Source organism: Oryctolagus cuniculus, chromosome 4 (genome assembly GCF_051225735.1).
Source record: "Oryctolagus cuniculus isolate XC-2025 breed Fujian yellow rabbit chromosome 4, ASM5122573v1, whole genome shotgun sequence".
NCBI lineage: Eukaryota > Metazoa > Chordata > Mammalia > Lagomorpha > Leporidae > Oryctolagus > Oryctolagus cuniculus.
Genome location: NC_142870.1, coordinates 108,023,622 through 108,045,847, shown reverse-complemented (window position 1 = coordinate 108,045,847; position 22,226 = coordinate 108,023,622). Strand labels below are relative to the sequence as shown.

Sequence of the window (22,226 nt, the reverse complement as noted above, 5' to 3'; positions counted from 1 at the left end):
CAAGGAACAGCTAGGACTCGAACCGGTGCCCATATGGGATGCTGTTACTGCAGGTGGCAGCTTCACCCACTATGCCACGCACTGGGCCCCAACTTGGTTCTTAAAGTTAACCTTGTGGATGGTAAGCCTTTTACACTCACTGATTTATCTTCTAATTCTATTCAAAAAGTGTGTAATAGTCTGCTCTCATCAGGTAGGTGTGCTCATTCCCCAGATCTCCTCCAGGCAGTTGAGTTGAGCCATCTGTTTTGAGTTGAGCACATGGGTGGGTTTGTCTGAGTTACCATCTAAAACAGAGGTGGCTCACTTTTGGGTGAGCTGTCACCATCATGTGATAACTGTGCATGGCAGACCTTTCCCAGGTCTGTGGGCCCTACTTAATCTGCCCTTTAATCTGTTAGTGTGATTTTCCCAGTTTACAGCCTTTTGACTTTGCATTTATTATTGGCAGCCTGACTCCTCCCCCTTCATCACTGAGGAATAACCAAAAAGATGACGACTATGCGGTCTTCATGTTTTGCAGCTCTGTTTTTCATTCTTTTATAATTCTCCTCCTTGCTTGTTGTCCTGTCCTTTCTGTGGTTTGTGGCACTAAGTTGTTTCTAGTCCATGATAATTTTAAGGGACAGTTTGGCAGGCAGCTGTCTTGTTTAGTAGCTGGGCATCTCCTTGCCTAGACGTAAATTATTCCTTTTTCAATAACATCGCTTGCATTCCAGGCAGATGAAAGTATGTGCAGGAAGCATAGAAATGAGAATTTAGACATTGTTGGCTGCACGCAGCGTCCCGTGTAGCTGCATCTGGTACCTGGCATTCCAGTCAGGATAAAGTCTGGTTTACCTCTGTTGAAACTTACAGTTTACAAAACAGGCCTCGGGGGTTAGCAAGCTGATAGCCTATGGAGGTTTGACAATTTTGGTTATGGATAAGTGTGATTCTTGGTTCACAGTGGCCTTTATTCATGTTCTCCATTCACTTTTCTCCCTGATTCACAGTGTGATCCCTGGGTGACTGAGTTGTGGCATCAGAATGTCTGATGTTCCCAAGTCCCCACTGTGTGCTTTGTAAGGAGCAGCTGTGTGTGCCCTTACTGTGTCTACACCACCTCTGCTCTCCTCCCAGTAATGTGCAGTAACCGCTGAACATTGTAGGAGATGGATAATCCATCATCCAGTGGGAACAGAAAGGTTCAGGCATCTCACCTGAGGTCATCTATAAAGCCAGTACAGTGATCTCCTTGTGCCCATGCCTTGGTTTCCTTAGGGGCAAATCTCATTAAACGAGATGATATTGCAGTTCTGGGTCAGTTCCCATACTGTCCCATCCCAAGGCGTTTGTGGACCTGGGCCTTGGGGTCCGAGCAGGGAATTTAAGCCCTAGCTTAGACTTGACACCTGAAGAGTGCTACTTAGCAGGCAGAAGTGCTGTGCCTTCTTGATAGCAAGTTCCAGCAGGAAGCTTTCCTGAATGGGAATTGTCTGTGCTAGACATAGTGTTGGTGTTGAGACATTCTTTGGTGTTAGGAACAGGGGACCCGAAATACAGAATTTTGTACCACGGGATCATGACCATCTCTTTCTCCTAGACCCTTCCCTCCCCAGACAAGAAATAATGACAAATAGAAACAAATATCACTGCCAGTTGGGTTTGCAGCTCAAACCCCAGTGTTAACATCTTAGCTGCTGATGCGCCACATGGAGGAGCTTTCAGTCTGAAGCAGATCCTGACTGAGGGCCCTGTCCCCTCCCTCCCCCAGGCCCTTGGACCTGTGTCATTATCTGCTATACTCTAGCCTAGCAGCGTGCTCTGTGGAAGCTGAAAGGACCTAGGGGTAGGCCATGAAGCTGATTTATTCCTTCCACCTTGTTGGGTGACAGAAGAGAGGGCAGGTCCTGTCCTCATGATTGTCTGAGATGACCGGATCTGTGCCACCTGGAGAGGGCTTTGTTGCTCAGAGCGCAGCACGGTGGGGAGGGGTGGGGGAGAGGGAGGGCCATCACCAAGCTCGGCACTACATCTGCTAGCGAGGACCTGGAGCCCCTCCTGCGTCGGGGAGGAAAAGGCAGCAGAGAGGACATTGCGCTACTTTCCTCTAGATGCTCATGCTCAGACCTGCCTGGGAATTACTGTCCTGTTTGGCCCACACACCTGCGATTTTAAAGAAATAGTAAATTAAACACTTAAGAGAGAGGACCATCTAATATCAATTTGAGGAAAAGTAGCCATTCTTCCCTTGTGCACTAGAAATAAACTCGAGGGGCAGGCGCTGAGCCTCACAGCTAAGGTGGCCAGGTCCTGGGTACCTGGTTCCATGCCTGCTGCAGCTCTGATTCCAGCTCCTGCTGAGGCACATCATGGGAGGCAGTCGTGATGGCTCAGGTAATTGGGTTCCTGCCACCCATGTGGGAGACCTGGCTCCCCGCTCCCTGCTCATTCCCAGCTTCTGTTCCCCACTCAGCTCCTGCTGGGGAGTGAACTAGAAGGTGGGAGCATGAAGTCGCTTGCTCTCAAGACTTTCCTTTTGAAGAAAGTTGGTAGAGAAGTAGAATTTAAATATGAGTTTATTTAAAAAAATGAAAATGGACAGAAGTGCTTCTCTATCATTTAGTCTACTGAGAATCAAAGTTCTATCACGAGTGTCAGTGGTATTATCTTGGTTTTATTATTTTTTATAGAGAAGCTATTTCTTAGATTAGGATAAACTATTGTGCTTTGGGCTTTGTCTTTTATTTGCTTAGGAACTGAGTAATTGCCTCATAAAACAGCATGATGGTACTATTAACACTGAATTATAAGACCTGTTATTATAGAATGTACTTCCTTGTTTGGTGTTTAAATAATTAGTTTCTCCAAATGAGGTTATAATGAGCAGTGTAAAATTTTACCTGTTTAAGATAAAAAGGTTTATAACCTCCTGGGTGTCTTTTATGCATCATGTGATACGTTGTGGGGGTATTTCTTTCGAGTGGTATTGAGGAGTACATACAATGTAAGGAATGGAGGCATTTAAGAAGAAGTAATTTGTTTTTAGCATACCTGTCTGAGCCTGATTTGAGGACGTCATTAAAGAGTTTGCCCAGTGTTTTGTCTGGTTTGGGTGTGGAATATGAAAGTACTCATTGACCACATATCTTTGAATTGGAATATTTGGGGGATTTTATTATGGGGATAAGAACTGTGAACTGTATGGCGGTTTGTTTCTGAAATTATTTGAAATTCTGTGTGTGTATCTGTTTATCATTCTTTGTCCACATAGCTGAGCTTTTTTGAAACCTATAAATTTTAGGCATAATTGAATCTGTAAATACTTCTTCAGCAAGTTACAGTCCTAATTACAAATTTATTGTTATTTTATGCCTAGAGTATTAAAATCTAGATGTTGGTGGCAAGTGCCATTATGGACCAAAAGTAGGCTTTGTGTCATTCTGAATATGTGTATGAATTTCATTTATTCATTAAAAACAAGGGAGCTTGCCATTAGCCCATCTCTGCCCAGGGTGCTGAGGTATGGCTGAGATCCAGGAAAGTAGGAGATGTGCACCAGTGGTAAAGATGTCAATCAATATGGAAACAGTTAATTCAAGTCATGGAAATGATGGGAGAGAGATAATTAGAAAATGAGTAATTACCAGGTTAATGGCAAAGTCAGAAATTGCAGTGTAGGTAGTTAACCTCTGTTACTTGCTTGGATTCACTGCTTGTGGACAGTATTTTGATCCTAATGAAAGGGGAAGACTGTTCTTATGATGAATGATTATATGTCATTCTTTTTGGACTTCTGTGTTGGTAATTACCCTAAAGATAATGATACTGCCAGTTTTTGTTTTGGCATTTTTACCTGCTCAAAGAGTGATCTTTGTTTTATCTCAGAAAGGTTCTTGGGTTAAGGTTGTAACTGTCATTCATATGTGTTTTTTTTTAATTAATTAATGTATTTGAATGGCAGATTTACAGAGAGGGTGAGATAGAGAGATCTTCTATCACTTGGTTCACTCCCCAAATGGCCGAAAAGGAGCCAGGGAGCCAGGAACTTCTTCCAGATTTCCCATGAGGGTGCAGGGACCCAAGGACTTGGGCCATCTTCCGCTGCTTCCCCAGGTGCATTAGCAGGGAGCTGGAATGAAAGTGGAGCAGCCGGGACTCAAACCAGCACCCATATGGGATGCCAGCACTGTGGCTGCAGCTTACCTCGCTACGCCACAGCAGTGGCTCCCATTCCTGTTTTTATTTTTATTTTTTAAATTTTTTTTTTATTTTTTGACAGGCAGAGTGGACAGTGAGAGAGAGAGACAGAGAGAAAGGTCTTCCTTTGCTGTTGGTTCACCCTCCAATGGCTGCTGCAGCCGGCACACTGCAGCCGGCGCACCGCGCTGATCCGATGGCAGGACCCAGGTGCTTCTCCTGATCTCCCATGGGGTGCAGGGCCCAAGCACCTGGGCCATCCTCCACTGCACTCCCGGGCCACAGCAGAGAGCTGGCCTGGAAGAGGGGCAACTGGGACAGAATCCAGCGCCCTGACTGGGACTAGAACCTGGTGTGCCGGCGCCGCAAGGCAGAGGATTAGCCTATTGAGCCACGGCGCCGGCCCCATTCATATGTTTTTAAAGCCTGTGATTAAATGACGAAACTATGGCCTGAAAGGTTGTGTTCCCATAACTGCCTGGAGATGCCTGGCTTTGGTCTCCTACTTCAGTTGGCTTCCTGCACTGTACCCTTCCCCCTCCCCAAGGCCTGATACCCTAGATCTTGTATCTAAAATGCCTGGGGACCAGAAGTGTTTCAGATTTTTAGATTTTTTCTTTTATTCTGTAATAGTTGCCCATCCAAAATGAGATATTCTGGGGGCATGGGACTCAAGTCTAAATAGAAAATTCATTTATGTTTCATACATACCTTAAACTCCTAGCTTGAGGCTAATTTTATGCAGTATTTATAGCAATGTGTCTGCCTTTTGACTGCAGCTGGTCACATGAGAGCAGGTATGGCATTTGCCACTTGTGGTGTCACGTTTGTTCTCTGCAAGTTGCCGACTGTGGAGCATTTGGGTTTTGGGTTTTTGGATTAGGGATGCTCAAGCATCACTTTTGGTGATTAGAATCATTTGAATATCAGCAGACCTCATGTGGGGCACTTAGGTTGCTGAGGACAGGTGGTTTTTGTGGTCTTGAGTTCTAAAAAACACAATGGTTTTCTTGCAGGAAGCCGGTCGAGGGAAATTCTCCATGAATGTATGTCACAATGATGATGACCGACCAGATCCCTCTGGAGCTGCCACCCTTGCTGAACGGAGAGGTAGCCATGATGCCTCACCTGGTGAACGGAGATGCAGCTCAGCAGGTGGGTGCAGCAAGAGAAGTCAATGTGAAGTCAAATTGTCAGAATGGGAAACATCCCACTAACTGAGTTGGGGGTCAAAGGTCTGTGGTTTTTTATCTTAGTATTTTTAGAGGTAAGTGTTTTGCCATAGAATTACAGTATGATATTTAAAAATATCAGAAATTGTGGTTTGAGAACACATGTGACCTCATCCAGTGAGTGTTCTTGAAACATCAGAAAATGTGTGATTTTTTTTTTTTTTTGCAGTGAGTCCTTTTGAGACTATGTAAGTCTTTGGAATAAAATGACTATTTATTCTTGTTGTATATTGTGCTTAACTGGTTTGCTGGGTTGGCTGGAGCAGTGTGCTCACAAGGGCAGGCTTTGATTTCACGCCGGAGTGACCTGGACAAGATGCACAGGTCAGTGTGAACCCAGCCTGGCTCCTGGAACAGTGCTTCCAATGCGTAGCTCATAAAATCAGGGTGCTTACTTTCTATAAACTCCTTTGTCAGTGGATACTTATCATTACAGAATGGAAAAGTTATTTTTGAGTTCAGTCATGTAACACTTAGGGAAAAACATTTAAACACCAAGAAAAACTTTTTAAAATTATTAGAGACTGAATTATTTATTCTTTCTGATAACATTTTTTAATTAACAACAAAAACTGGGCTTGCTCAGTCTTGTAACTAAATAGATGTTTTTGTCTTTGTGTATTCCTTTAGAGGTATAAAGTAGAATTGGGAATAATTTCTTGAAAAATATTTGCCAAAATCTGTAAATGCATCAAGTAAGTTAATCAGTCATTTCTCTGTCAGTATGTGCTCCCCACTTCAGTGTTGTATCACAGCACGTCAGCATTCTTTATCTGTCATGTACATTAATGTTTTGTGTATACCTCTGTTGGCTCTTACCTTGCTGTTTAATAATTTACATTACTTTTTCCTGACTCAGACTATGAACCTTGTGAGAATAGAAGACAGCTAACATGTGCTCAAGAACTATCATTTATCCCTTCTTATCACTGATGCGAGTTCTCCCGTTATCATTCCTTTGTCTCTTTTTGTGCTGAATCATACTGTGTTCTGTTTTTTTTTTTTTTTTTTTTTTAATTAAGACTTATTTATTTATTTGAAAGACAGAGTGGCAGAGAGAGAAGTATCGTCCATTCTTTGGTTCATTACACAAGTGGCTGCAATAGCCAGGGCTGGGCCAGGCAGGAGCCAGAAGCCAGGAACTCCATCCTGGTCCCCCACCTGGGTGCAGGGGCCCAAGTACTTGAACCATTTTCTACTGCCCTCCCAGGCGCATCAGCAGGGAGTTGGACTGGAAGCAGTGCAACTGAGAGTTGAACTGGCACTCTGATGTGGGATGCCAGTGGCGGCTTAACCCGCTGTTCCACAACACCTGTCTTTTAAACTCATAGACAATTGTACCTGTCCCCACCAAAGAAACTCATGCCCCCTCACTTGCTTCCTCATCTCCCTCCAGCGGCCACCCCTGTCCCTTCTCCTCCATGGCAGTTCTTCTCTCAGCACAGCCCAACCTTACTGCCCCTCCTTCCTTACCTGCTGTTCCTTTATGACCCCACAGTCTTCGCTTGTGTCTAGTGCGCTCCTTCTTCAGTCTGCCAACATGTTGTCCAGCAGGTGTGTTCTCAGGAGTGTCTGCTGGAGTGTCCTTCCCACCAACGCTACAGGAGCTCATCAGCTTCCTGCCAGGCGGGGCCTCTCTGCCTTGGCTTCTGTCCCCTCGGCAAGCAGCTTCCTCACAGCAGCTTGCGTGTTCTTTTTAAAACGCCAACCGTGTTATACCAGGGCCCCGTGTCAAGCCGCTCTGTTCCACATGCGTAGAAGCTGATGGCCGTGCGAGTCGTCAGGTTCACGGTTGGCCCTGGCCTCCCTCCTCTTCCTGTGCGTGCTCCTCTGCATGCTGTGTGCCAGCATTTGTGGGCGTGGCTCAGAGTGCTGTGAATGGTTTTTAGGAGGCAGTGCTTGGTCTCCCTTTCGCTAATAAAAAGATGGAAAACCAACGTGTCCAGCTCGACTAGGTGTGGAGAGCAGCCTGGATCCCCATGTGCAGGCATCTAATTTTTACTCACACATGCAGCCAGGGGACCTGAGGCTACCGTCTCACATTGCTGCTTCATGATTTCTGTCTTGTTGATAGGATTCAATTTGACTAGCGCCACCTTTTGAGTTATAGAGCTTATGGTTGCAGCATTTTCCAGTTTTCCCCTCAGAAGTGAACTCCTTTGCCCCTAGAAAAGAAGGTTCCATCGAAGGCCAAGTGGCATCTCCCTCCTTTGTATCTGACCTCAACTCCAGGCAGAAGCTGCTTCACAGCTTTGGTTTTCATTTCATTTGGGAGTCTGGAAGGCTAAGGAAGGGGAAATCTGGTTTATAGGCAGGCAAATAAGAAGCTTTCTTGGATGGAGATACACTTAAACCTTGCGGGAAGGAAACATTTGCCTTGTATTATTAGTGTTTTATGATTTTATTTATTTGGGAGGTAGAGTTAAAGAGAGAGGGGGAGACAGAGAGAAAGGTCTTCCATCTGCTGGTTCACTCCCCAAATGGCCCCAGTGACTGGGGCTGGGCCAGGCAAAAGCCAGGAGCCCAAAGCTCCATATGGGATGCTGGTGCTGCGGGCAGAGGCTTAACTTACTATGCCAGAGGGCCGGCCCCACCTTTTTTTGTTATTAAATATTTGAGAGGTAGAGTGATGGGGATGAGGTACAGGGAGAGAGAAAGAGAAAGAGATCTTCCATTTGCTGGTTCACTACTCAAATGACTGCAACAGTTAGGGCTGCATCAGGCCAGAGCCAGAAGCCTGGAACACCATCTTGGTCTCCCATATGGGTGGCAGGGACCCAAGCACCTGGGCCATCTTCCACTGCTTTTTCCGGGCACATTAGCAGGGAGCTAGATCAGAAGTGGAGCAGCTGGGACTCAAACTAGTGCTTGAATATGAGATGCCAGTGTTTCAGGCAGTGTATTAACCCTCTGCGACACACTGTGGGTCCCACTTTGCTCTTTAATTAGTAAACATGTTTGTGTTAGAAGCATTGACACTTACAGGCTGTATGGGCCAAGTTATTGATTGGCATTAAACTTTAAATTTCTCTTAATGGGGCAAAATTGCTAAGTGGCCAAAGCACATTTGAAATATCCTTCCGGAAGGCCCATACCGCATATTGTCTTGCCTTGATGTTGCCTCCGCCGTGTGCTGTCTCCGCCCAGCCAGGTGGCCTGTGCGCCTGCATCTTCCTTCCTCTTTGTGCTCCCAGTGTCCCTGGTACCTGTCCTGCTCCTTTCTTCACCTTTCCTTTGGGCCCTAACATTTAATATTGGCATAGTGAGTGTACCAGGGTCCTGGAGCCTGTGTGTGGAAGCAAAGCACAAGAAGACGCCAGATCAAGAAGGCAAGCAAATCCCAAAGGGTAGAGCTTTGCTGGAGAAGCAGGGAGAGGGGAGGTGTAGAGGATCACTCAAGTGAACTTGGAGCAAAGCGCAACCCCAGTCCGGATCCTGGAGTGTGGGACTGTGTGAATTTTGAGTGCTTGCTAAATGCACCTGTTGGTGTTCGTGGCTTGCTCTTAAGAGCCTGCACTGTGTGGTGCGGGGTGGGTTCATGTCACGGGACCAGGACCCAGGACATACCTGAGAGACATCTGTTAGCACGAATGCTTTCTGAGGCTTTCACTGTGCTCCTCCGAGGCAGCATGTTTTTCACCTGAAGTGGAGCCCTTTGGAGGTGGAGGACTGCGAGAGTGGTTGTTGCAGGCACTGGATGACAAACGCTGGGCTGCACCTCCGCCTTCCCACTAATAAGAGAGCTGCCTGCCGGCCCTGCCTCTTTAAGTGTCCGTGCGTGGTGTGCACAGCGAGGCTTACCTTGTGTGTGTTCACAGTGTTCCCAGGACTCTGCGGCTGTGCAGAGGGACATCTGAAACCTTTCTTCATATGCGAGAGAGCCACCGTAGTTGGGAGATAGCTCTTCAGTTCCCACAGCCTGCTTGCTCCTGAGTTCTGACATGTAGATATCTGGATTTAATTAGGACTAGTTCTTGGCAGGATTCTCCACCATACTCTGGCTTTCTAAATAAGAGACGCTGTTAATTTTCATTATTTGAGGTCATGTTAGATTTGAAACCTTGGTTTGTCATTTTAGATAGTGGGAAAAGAAGAGTAAAATGGCTGATTTTTTTTTCTTAACAAAGAATTCATCCTCATTATGAATGAAGCTTTTTAAAAAACTTAGCAATTAAAAAATGAATAGCAACAACAGTGAAAAAAACTAAAATGTGAACAGACAGTTTACTTTTTCAGTACCTTTTTTTAAACTTTTATTTAATAAATATAAATTTCCAAAGTATAGCTTTTGGATTACAGTGACTTTTCCCCCCATAACTTCCCTCCCACCCACCCACAGCCCTCCCATCTCCTGCTGCCTCTCCCATTCCATTCACATCAAGATTCATTTTCAATTATCTTTATATACAGAAGATCAATTTAGTATACATTAAGTAAAGATTTCAACAGTTTGCACCCACATAGAAACAAAGTGTAAAGTACTGTTTGAGTGCTAGTTATAGCATTAAGTCTCAATGTACAGCACGCTAAGGACAGAGATCCTACATGGGGAGTAAGTGCACAGTGACTCCTGTTGTTGACTTAACAAATTGACACTCTTGTTTATGGCATCAATAATCACCCTAGCCTCTTGTCATGAGTTGCCAAGGCTCTGGAAGCCTTTTGGGTTCGCCGACTCTGATCTTATTTAGACAAGGTCATAGTTAAAGTGGAAGTTCTCTCCTCACTTCAGAGAAAGGTACCTCCTTCTTTGATGGCCCGTTCTTTCCACTGGGATCTCACTCGCAGAGATCTTTCATGTAGGTGGTGGTTGTTTGTTTTTGGTGTTTGTTTGTTTGTTTGTTTGTTTTTTTTGCCACAGTGTCTTGGCTTTCCATGCCTAAAATACTCTCATGGGCTCTTCAGCCAGATCCAAATGCTTTAAGGGCTGATTCTGAGACCAGAGTGCTGTTTAGGACATCTGCCATTCTGAGAGGCTGCTGTGTATCCCACTTCCCATGTTGGATCATTCTCTCCTTTTTTAATTCTTTCAGTTAGTATTAGCAGACACTAGTCTTTTAGTTATGTGATCTCTTTGACTCTTAATCCTTTCATTATGATCAGTTATGAACTGAAACTGATCACTTTGACTATTGAGATGGCATTGGTACATGCCACCTTGATGGCATTGAATTAGAATCCCCTCACACGTTTCTAACTCAACCATTTGGGGCAAGTCCGATTGAGCATGTCCCAAACTGTACATCTCCTCCCTCTCTTATTCCTACTCATATATTTAACAGGAATCACTTTTCAGTTAAATTTAAACACCTAAGAATAATTGTGTGTTAAAGAGTTCAACCAATAGTATTAAGTTGAACAAAAAAAATACTAAAAGGGATGAAGTATTAAGTTGTTCAACAACACTCAGGACAAGACCTGATCAAGTCACTGTTTCTCATAGTGTCCATTTCACTTCAACAGGCTTCCTTTTTGGTGTTCGGTTAGTTGTCAACGATCAGGGAGAACATATGATATTTGTCCCTTTGGGACTGGCTTATTTCACTCAGCATGATGTTTTCCAGACTCCTCCATTTTGTTCCAAATGACCGATTCCATTGTTTTTTTTACTGCTGTCAATACCTTTTTTGAGATACAATCCATATACTGCCGTACAGTTCAGCTGTTTAAATATCCAGTAGTATACTCCAATAATTACACACCTTCACTTTAGTTAATTTTAGAATCTTTTTATCACCCCATAAAGAAATCCTGTAGTAGTCACTCCTATTCCCTATTCCCCAACTTCTAGGTCATTGCTTATCTACCTTCTGTCTCTGTAAGTGTTGTCGGTTTTAGATATTTCATATAGAGGAAACCATTCAATACTTGATCTTTTGTCTCTAACATCTATGTCTCAGCATGTTTTCTAGGTTCATTCACATGTTGTAGCGTATCTCAGCCCTTCTTTCCTTTTTTATTGACAAATAATACGCCATTGTATGGCTATACCACATTTTATTAATCGATTCATGATCTACTGAGTTGCTTTCACTTTTTCCTGTGATGAATGATGCAGTTTTGACCAATTGTGTGCAAAATTTTCTGTGGACCTAATGTTTTCATTTCTTTTGGGTAGGTAGGAGGTTTTTTTTTTTTTCTCTAATTGAATAACTTTATCTTGAACTATTGTTTTCTCCACGAATTATTGCTGCTTTTTTCACTAGTAATTTTTCTACTTGGCATAATTAAATGCCAGCATTACCAAATAAAGCTTGCTTCCCTTAATATCCTAATTATATACTATTCTTGATTTATAAAAATCAAGAACTGACTTGAGTTTTTAATGTGTAGCTATATAAATTATGGTGAATACATTTCTATAATCAGAAAATTGGTGCCCATGCTGACATTTTCATAACCCACTGATATGGTAAACTATCTGTTATAATCTTTTAGCACATCTCAGAGATTTAAAGATGTGGTAACTAGGTTTTGAATGCAAAAGAATAAACAGCTTATTTTCTGGCTTTTAAAATTGGTTTAATATTTGAATAATGTCTGAAGAAGGATTACAACAGCCATCATTTAAGAACAGAAGTGTTGACTTAGGATGGTAGTTTACTGATTTGCTCATTTAATCTATGTCAGTTAGAACCTACAGAAAGGTAGTGTATATGTTCTTTTTTTTTTTTGGATAGGGAGAGAGAGAGAAAGAGAGAGAGAAAGGTCTTCCTTTACCATTGGTTCACCCCCCAGTGGCTGCTGCGGCTGGCGTGCTGTGGCCGGCGCACCATGCTGATCCGAAGGCAGGAGCCAGGTGCTTCTCCTGGTCTCCTGGTCCTTGGGTGCAGGGCCCAAGCACTTGGGCCATCCTCTACTGCACTCCCGGGCCACAGCAGAGAGCTGGCCTGGAAGAGGGGCAACCGGGACAGAATCCGGCGCCCCGACCGGGACTAGAACTCGGTGTGCCAGTGCTGCAGGCGGAGGATTAGCCTAGTGAGCCACAGTGCTGGCAATGTATATTTTCTTAATGACTCTTGATCTGCACGTTGACTGAGCGTCAGTCCCTAGTAGGATGAGACCAGCTGAGAGTCTTTGTTCTGATTAGCCTTTGGCACGTAGAGGATACGTAGTAAGTATTTATTTTGTTGTACTGTATTTCTCATCTCTTGCCTTTTGTTTTCTTTCAAGCTTCCAGAATATTATTTGCTGATGAGCATTTTTAGTGCCTCTATCTGAGGAAGTAGATCCCCTCAAACAGAAATTTGTCCTGTAGCTCAAGATAGCTTTCCCTGGAAAGTAGGAGGTGGAAGTTGCCCCACTCCTGTCCAGTTCTGTTGCCTTGCCTTGCCTTACCCTGGTGATCAGCACTTAGTGAGTTGTTTCACTGCGAGTTGCGTTTTACTAGCTGTTTGTTTCTTCGTTTTGAAAGCCCTTCTTCCCCCTAGGCAGAGAACATAGCCGGAGTTGGCCTGGAGTGGTCTTTTGAGCTCACATTTCTAGACAGTGCTTGAAGCATGCAGACTTTCCATGTTCAGATGGTGCTCTTGGTCATCCTGCCACTGCAGCCAGCGCGCCCCTCCTCCACACCCAGCAACCTCTTCTCTTCTGGTGCTATCTTTTTAATAACTTTTTTCCCCAACGGCTTCCTTCTTGCATTAGTCATTCACATTCTCTTACCACACAGGTTTATTCCTTAAATATACCAATAGCCACTGGTTGGGGGCCCCACGGAGAGTTTTGCATTGTACAACAGACTGTGTTCATGCTTCAGAAATTCCAGGAGAAAGGAAGTTTTGTAACTGGTGTAGTGCAGAAAAACAAACAACTCTTGGGAAGATTACCCAGGAAAATAAAGGATATTCAAATGAAAATGTGACTGCCAGCTATAAATGCAGCTGTTTCTGCAGAATGACATTATATAACAGTTCCTTTTATGATAAAATTCTGTTTATGGGCTGGGGCTTGAACTAGCAAGTAGAATTGCTTGGGCTGGTCAAATATTGGGCTTGGAAAACCAAGTCTGGAGAAACTCAGATTTGGGTCATGCTGTTCGGCATTAAGATGCATGAGGAATGTACAATGTATACAGATGTTTAAATAAAATCATTGTTGCGGACTGCCATTTACGTTCTTTCTACTACTCAAACTTATAAGGGCCTCTGGTGTTAAGATAGTGTCAGTCTCTCTCCTTTGAGATTTGGGGTGGAAAGGAATGAGGGGGTAGGATTTATGACTGAAGTACAGAATGGCTGAATAATAGATTTGTTCATTTTAATAAGCATTTATCACATGCCCGTCTATGCCAGCAGTGAATGAGGTGCAGTGACACAAAGATGAATAGGCCCTGTTCTTGCCCTAAAGGAATGGATAATTTAGTGGGGACTGAGCGTGGTTTGCACCCCGCCCCCCTAAAGCTGTATTTACACATACGCTAACCCCAGGGGTGATGCTCTGGGTGCGGAATGTAACAGTGCTGTGTGAGCACACAGGAGGGATTGTGGAGTGGGATAGGCCAGCAAGAAAACAGACCAGGCCAGGAAGGTGTCTGTGAGGAGGCTCTGCTTGGGGCAAATGCCCTAACTTAAAGTGCAGTCTAGGACTGTTACTTGGGATTACATATCACATCATCAGTTTGTGTTTTATTAAATGAGAACACCGCATAGGGATTGTATATGCAGTGGACAGCGAATATTAGAGGCGCCCAGGCATACTGTGTCTGCCTAGCCTGTGATCACTTTTCAGTTCAGTGTCCTGACCAGTGAATGCGTTTGTCCTCCCATGCTCCTCCTCCCTTCCTTTCTGTTCCTCAGAGGGGCCAACCCTGCATAGGTGCAGGTCACAAGCACCCGTCAAACAGAGCCACTTGCCAGCTGCAGAGGCAGCCAGCACTGCTTCTGAGGGCCTCCTCTTAACTGTAGAAGAGGTGTGAGTTTATCCAGGATTATGGTCTGCCTTTTCAGTCACCTTTGTGTTAGGTTTGCGAGTTCCACTCACTTCAAAGGCCTGTGCAGAATCTCAGCTCAGTCTTGCACAGGAAAATGTTTATGGCATATTATCAAAGGGTATTGTTATAGGTGGCACCCACAATAATTAGGACAGCTTGGAGCTGCCTGGGTTGAGAAACACTACAGGATTTCATTAGCCCAAGGCGATGACAATGAGATGCGTCAAGTAGCTAGCCAGTGTCCTTCACGTTTTGGAAATTGAGCTACCTTCACAAAAGAGAAGATAAAGGAAAAATACCGGCATGGCAAGGTTGTACTGCAGAGTAATGGCAGTTTGAAATTCCGTGATTTTTTTTTTATAGATTTACTTATTTATTTGAGAGTCAGAGTTATACAGAAAGAGAAAGAGAGACAGAGGGAGAGGTCTTCCATCCGCTGGTTCACTCCCCAATTGGCCACAGTGGCCAGAGTTGCACCGATCCGGAGCCAGGAGCCTCTTGCAGATTTCCCGGATGGGTGCAGTGGCACAAGGACTTGGGCCACCTTCTACTGCTTTCCCAGGCCATAGCAGAGAGCTGGATCAGAAGTGGAGCAGCCAGGACTTGAACTGGCACCTGTATGGGATGCTGGCACTGCAGGCAGCAGCTTTACCCGCTGTGTTACAGTACTGGCCCCTCTGATGGTTTTGACATGATTGTTTGCAGTTTGCTGCAGTCCTTTGACTTTCTGATTCCATTGTAAACTTAGGGAAGTTCTTCATTTGTTCATGCTGTGCCATTCATCTACTCTTTTGGAATGGATGAAAGAAATGAACAAACAATTCATCTAAAACAGGCTTGAAAACTGGCCACTTGTTGCCTTGACATATTTTTAAAGATTTTGGTGCCAATAGAGTGACCCTGTATATCTGTGAGTTTGGCATCTGTGTGCTCTCTGTGGCTCAACACTGTTTGGATAAAAGATTTCATCTGTATGGAACACATACAGACTTTCTTTTCCTTGTCATTATTCCCAAACAGTAGAATGTGGTAGGTGTTAGGAGTAATCTAGATATGATATACACTGTATGGGAAGATGTGCGTTAAGTCATGTGCAAACAGTGTGACCTTTTCTGTAAGCGACTTGACTCAACTATCCATGGACTTTGGTGTTTTGGCAAATCCTGGAAACTGCCTCCTTGTAAATATTGAAAGATGACTTTTTATTTAAAAATTGGGAGACTTACTTGAAATTCTGCAACTTTCTGTTAATATGGAAAATCCAGAGGGTCTGATAACCCTGGGCTGCTCAACAACTGGCAACTAAGGAAAGCTTCCTGTTTGGGCTGGGGAATATTGCCCTCAGTCCCTGCTCTGTCCCCCTCTTGCGGTTTCCTAACCTTCAGGGACTCTGCCGTCACTGCAGTCTGGAGTCTGAAAATTCTTAACTGTTTTACCTTTGAAATTGCATCTTGTGAGCATGTATATCATGCTTTAATTTTTTTTTTTTTTGACAGGCAGAGTTGGACAGTGAGAGAGAGAGAGAGAGAGAGAGAGAGAGAGAGAGAGAGAGTGCACCTATCTGAAGCCAGGAGCCGGGTACTTCATTCCGGTCTCCCATGTGGGTGCAGGGCCCAACCACTTGGGCCATCCTCTGCTGCGCTTCCGGGCCACAGCAGAGAGCTGGAAGAGGAGCAACCGGGACAGAATCCGGCTCCCTGACTGGGACTAGAACCCGGTGTGCCGGTGCCGCAGGCGGAGGATTAGCAAAGTGAGCTGCAGCGCCGGCCATCATGCTTTAAATGCAGCAAAAATGATTGAGGTTTGTTAGACACGCTCTCTGGGTATTGTAGTGGTAAAGCCTCTGAGTTTTCTACTTGCCTGGTGACTCGTGAAATAAATGAGGATGGTTACTGTGGCTTTGTGGACGGGCTTCAGATTTATTTAGTACAAATTACGTTTACTTAGATTTACTTATTACAAATCTACCTATCTACATATGCACATGGTGGGCTTTTTTTTTCTTGGCCTCTGGTTTTCTGTTACCTGCACCCCAGCAAGTGTCACGTGGAGCACTAACCAAAGCATAGGCACGGCAGAGGAAACAACCAGGTGTCCTGATTTCATTGTTTACACTCTAGTTAAGGGACATTAAACACAGATGCAAAGTGTAAGTGTTCCAAGGGCAGACATGCAAACACTTGTGTGTATAAACTTTTTTATAGTCTGTAAGAGTTGAGTCTTAAAAGTATTTATTGAAACCGTTTTTTAAAAAGTAAACTTTGCCTGGTATTACCTAGTGAGACTTTTTTTTTAAAGATTTATTATTTGAAAGGCAGAGTTAGAAAGAAGTAGACACAGAGATCAACCCTCTGTCTGCTGGTTTACTCCTCAAATGGGTACAAAAGCAAGGGCTGGGACAGGGTGAAGCCAGGAGCTTCTTGAGGATTTCCTACATGGGTGCAGGGACCCAAGCGCTTGGGCCATCCTCTGCTACCTTCCCAGGTGCATTAGCAGGGAGCTGAATCAGAAGTGGAACAGCCAGGACACCAACCAGCACCCATATGGGATGCAGGCATCACAGGAGGCTGCTTAACCTGCTGCACCATAATGCCAGCAGCATAGTGAGACATTTTTATTTTATTTATTTTTATTTTTTTATTTTTTTGACAGGCAGAGTGGACAGTGAGAGAGACAGAGGGAAAGGTCTTCCTTTGCCATTGGTTCACCCTCCAATGGCCGCCGCGGCTGGCGAGCTGCGGCTGGTGCGCTGCAGCCAGCGCACCGCGCTGATCCGATGGCAGGAGCCAGGTACTTCTCCTGGTCTCCCATGGGGTGCAGGGCCCAAGCACTTGGGCCATCCTCCACTGCACTCCCTGGCCACAGCAGAGAGCTGGCCTGGAAGAGGGGCAACCGGGACAGAATCCAGCGCCCCGACCGGGACTAGAACCCGCTGTGCCGGTGCTGCAAGGTGGAGGATTAGCCTAGTGAGCCGCGGCGCCGGCCGAGATATTTTTATTTTAAACATTTCTGTTAGCTTTTTCTTTAAATAGGATTAAAATCGATATATTCCCAACTTCTGGTCTTCAGTGTTGTGTTTTGAACATATGCATGTGTCATGTTGAATGTGATAGAGTGGCTTTTGGTGTACCTTGTAGTATAGTAAAAGTAATAGATACACAAAGGAAGAAGAGACAAGGCACTTGTGCATCCACCATGTGTGAAGACTATATGTGTACATCAGTTTTTGCTCTTTGTGCACATGATTGATTTCAACTAAAATACATACAAGACTCTCCCAGTGTGACAGTAGTGAGTAAGCTGTATAAAATAGTGACATGTGTCTCCAGGTTCCAAATGCAGAAACTTAACTCTTTTTCTCTCTGTCCTACATACCCAAATGCAAGAATCAACAGTTTGCATAGGAGCCAGTTCCTAAACTGCCATTGTAGTATTATATCTAGGTGATCCTAGGTTTAGCTATCTTCAGATTGTCTGAGTTCCCTACTTAAACTAGCATTAGCCTCTTAACCATTTCCAGATCAATGCTAATGTTAAAATAACTTGAAGCTAGATGTGGTAGTCCCCTCAGAAGAAACAGCATTCACATGCTGCTTTAGTGTTCCTGCTTACATTGGTACTGCTTCTCAGCCCTGGGACTTTTTCCTCAACAGCCCACCAGCAGATCAGATCATCTGTGTGGAGGGAATGTGTTTTATGAGCAGCAGGTGTGTTCAGCAGGATCATTAACCAGAATAACGACCCTGCCTCTCCCGGGTCTGCTCTTTGCTTCCCGGGTCTTGCTCCTTGCAGTATTATAGATAAGCCTTTAGATAATATGGACAGTCTGGGTTTAGCAAATTACCTTGCCAAGGGCTTCTGCTTTGCAAGTAATTGGGGAACTAAGTGGGAACAGCAAAGAACCAGAGGTGACTGTGGTCTAATAGTGCTTATGGATTGAGAAGAGTACATGCTTAGAAAATGCCAGAACATTTGAATGACCCCACCTAAAAATTAAAATCATGCAGCATAGTTGTGAAATTGAATTCACTTTCCTTCTGATCTTATAAGAAATTTCTTGCTGTTTTTGGAAATAATAGGGATGGAATTTCAATGACATTAATGATACACATACCCTATGGTAGCTTTGGGATCTGCATGGAAGGAAGGCCTACACTTCCGGGAATGGAAGGTTCCTACCTGTACTTGGGGGGGGGGGGGGTCATTGCAAGGTCCCTGCGGGTGTCTAAAGGTCAACCAATGAGGATCAGACCGCCTCAACCTTTAACCCCCATGCCCTGAGTCTATAAAAGGCGCTCTCCCAATCTCTGGTGCGACTTCCCCGCTCTGTTGCTCTGTTGGGACCGGTGAACCTCGCCCGGGAGCCCCGGGAGCGGAACCCCAGTAAAAGCCTGTGAATTAATTGATTCGTCTGCCGGACACCTTGCACTCTGGTCAACTTGTGCTCAAAACTAGACCACGGTTACCTCTGGTTGTTTGCTGTCTCCGTTGCTCAAGCACTGTAGTGAGAAAACTTAAACACTGAGCATGTTAGTGTCTCTGGTGGAAGTTTCTTTGGTCTTTTATTGGAGTGTCGAATTGTCCTTCAGGTTCGTGGGTTCTGGTTCATGGGAGCAACCACAAGGCATGTGCTTCCATTAGTGATGCTGTTCCATAGCTAAACTGGCTAAAGGAACACAGCTCATTCATCTTCTCAGATTTCAGCATTTAAATTTTTGTTTTGTATTACTATGATGGTTTTGTTTAAGACCCCTTTAAACTCTCAGCATTGTGGCAACACATGGACAGCATCCTTGTAGTGTACTTGTTTCTTTATTTGGTGACTTTAGTCACAACAGAAAATAAAGCTATATTTTACAATCTGCTATCATGTAAATTACAAAGAAGTGGCATCCATCTTTTTCTGTTAAGGACTGGTGTAGGAAATCAGACATCAGACTCCTTTATTCAGTTTCTGTGAGTTCTGTTTTACCGCTGTAGGGAGTCAGCAGGAGATTCACTTGGGTGAGACAGGGGGGCATTGTCCGTTACTAGGTGTGTGGTCACATCCAGTTCACTTGCTAGAGTCGCTTGTTTGGAATCCAGCATTGAGAGTTCTGCCCCTGCACACCAAACTACTTAGGGCCATCCTGGAAATTTAAAGAGCCTGCATGAACCAGATCTGAAGCCAGGCAATGCCAGGGCTGTGTGCTGTGTGCTGTGTGGAGCAGCACAGGGCTCGTCCTCTATCAGTTACTCTGAAACCGAGGAGGAAATGCCAGAGAAACTCTTTAGTAAGGTTGAGTCTTGCAGGGATTCCAGTGCCTTAACAGTGTAAAGGATGATTTCTGACATGGAAAGGAATGCAAGTGTCTGACTACAATTTGGGGTTTTTCTCAGACTTCAGTGTTACCCTGTATATTTGCTGATTGCCAGAAGACTTGCAGCCTCAGCTTTTAGTTGAGTGACTGTGGGTGGACAGAATGGCTTTTAGTGGCTGTTTTGGTTTCTTTGATTCTTCATGGTGCAGGGAAGGAAGAGCAACTACTTGAGGGGTTGTAAGGCACTAGGCCAGGTGCTGAGTGCTCACACATATCACTGCAACCCAGCCTTGTGTCCTGTAAGGTGGTGGTCGTTTTTATGGACAAAACATCAGATGACAAAGGTGAAGCCCTCACTGCTGGCAGATCACAGTGCTGGGATTTCATTTCACCTTGTCCTTTCGCAAAACAGGTCCCGCCTTCCAGGAGGGGTAGAGCTGCCAGGGTTGGGCAAGGCTCCATTAGTCCTATTCAGGCCAACAGTAGCCGAGAGACATGGGCTGGGTCTTCCAGGGTAGTAAATTGTAAAGTTTTCCAAGAAGACCATTCCCCTTTCATTGCTTTGTGTGATCTCGGCATTAACTTCACTTTTTTTTTTTTTTTTTAAGATTTATTTATTTACTTGAAAGAGTTACACAGAGAGAGAAGGAGAGGCAGAGAGAGAGAGAGAGAGAGAGAGAGAGAGAGAGAGAGGTCTTCCATTCACTGGTTCACTCCCCAATTGGCTGCAATGGCTGGAGCTGGGCCGATCTGAAGACAGGAGCCAGGAGCTTCTTCCAGGTCTCCTGTGCAGGTGCGGAGGCCTAACGACTTGGGCCATCTTCTACAGCTTACCCAGGCAATAGCAGAGAGCTGGATTGGAAGTGGAGCAGCTGGGACTCGAATTGGTGCCCATATGGGATGCTGGCACTACAGGTGGCGGCTTTACCCCCTAAGCCACAGTGTTGGCCCCTAACTTCACTTTGAAGATGGCTATGGTGCTGGCCCTGAGGGGACTGAGTGGTGGTGTCTCAAGGCCCATTCGGAAGAGGAGTTGGGTGGGAGTGAAGTCTACTGAAGCCCAGCCCCACTCACTGTAGCACTCTTCCTTTTCCTTGGAGGACGGTTTTCTCCCTGAGGGTAGCACGGTGGAGGACGGTGGAGGGTATTTCCAGAAAGGTCCTGAGGTTTCTTCCCTCCCATGGGAGTCTCACCCTGGGAGCCAGGAGAAGGCTTTTTTTTGGGGGGGGGGGCTGCCTTTTCTTCCAAAACTCCACCCTTCACTGCAGTCAAAAATTATGTCACCTGGAGACAGTTTTTGAGACTTAAAAACTCAAAACACTTGTACAACTTAAACCTATTATTTGGTTTGTTTTTCATTCTGAATTTATAATTATTTCTCCTAAGTAATGGCAGAATTGAAAAAAGTTTCTGCATCAAAAAGAAAGTGGCCGCTTTGCTATACCAGCATGTCTTAAAGCCCTCACCTCCACTTTTCCCACTCTCCAAAGGGAATATGGAATTGAGGGTCATGCGGTATTTGTATTCAACACCAACATATCACACTCATTTTCTAGTGAATTTCTCATTTTCTTTGTTTCAGATTGATGAAGGGCTCCTTGGCCTTCGACTCTTGTCAAGATGTTAATTACATGTTTCAAAATCATGTGTTCTGTTAAAAATCACTTACGCGCAGCCTTGGAAAGAGAACTGGAGGCAAGGAGTTGCTTCAGGGTGCAGAATATTGTTTTGGAGGCCCTGGGAAATAAATCTTAAGAGTTAGTTCATTTACCACCAAGACATATTTAGTCAGTGTATATAAACAAAAGAAGTCACAGTGTGCCTGGACATTATTTGTCCCAGATGGAGTTTAAACTTGGCTCATTATACCGAGCTGATGTCATGGTACATAAACTGGCCCCAAATTAGACGTGCATAGAATCTGCTATGTGCTTGTGTGTGCTGAGGAGGAGGGGCGGGGCTGACTGGAAAAATCTTTGTCACATTTTTCCTTTGCTCTCTACAGAGACTAGTGTCAGTCCTGAATTTGGACTCAGTGTCCAGTGAGGGAAGAATTGGAATAATCCGTTCATTTGTGCATGTTAGTATGTACGTGCTCCAGGATGTAGCTCTTTCAAGACTGAGAGAGTCAGTGCGCCTGACTTTCCACCATTTGCTTGACAAAGCTCTGGGAGGAACATCTAGAAAGGAAAATCTGAACGCATTACATTTTTGAAGAGCATTTCTAATGTGTTTGCTTTGAAATCTTAAGTCTGGACAGTTTCTTTAAACTTTGTAACAGTCTGAAGTATCCAGCTGTATGATTCTGTTTTCCTGGATTATGTGGTAGATAACCTCTCGCTTTGGTTGCTTAAGTGTGTAAAAAGGCAACCTGGTGTTCCTTATAGAATCTGGCTGACTTTCATTCTTCCTGTGTGCTTCTGGGGGCAGCTTGTCAGAAAACGGAGCCAGCGTGGGTGTCTCCTGGGCTTCTGAGTGTGCAATAGGACATCTCCACATGGCATGCTGCTACTCTGTCACTTCTCATTGCCGCCTTCCGTTAGGATAGTCTTGATGAGAACTTTTCCAGGGATTTCAGGCCAT

The 22,226-nt window shown here is 44.7% G+C and overlaps 1 protein-coding gene across 14 annotated transcripts in view; it reads left to right on the top strand.

The window, feature by feature from the left end:
- FNDC3B (fibronectin type III domain containing 3B) overlaps positions 1-22,226 on the top strand; it is a 360,686-nt gene that overhangs the window by 78,413 nt on the left and 260,047 nt on the right. For all 14 annotated transcript variants that reach the window (XM_070072505.2, XM_008266495.5, XM_089330934.1 and 11 more), the window contains one exon: positions 5,199-5,337. In XM_070072505.2, the coding sequence (XP_069928606.1) occupies positions 5,227-5,337 (111 nt within the window). In that variant the 5' untranslated portion in view covers positions 5,199-5,226. The remainder of the gene's footprint in view (positions 1-5,198; positions 5,338-22,226) is intronic.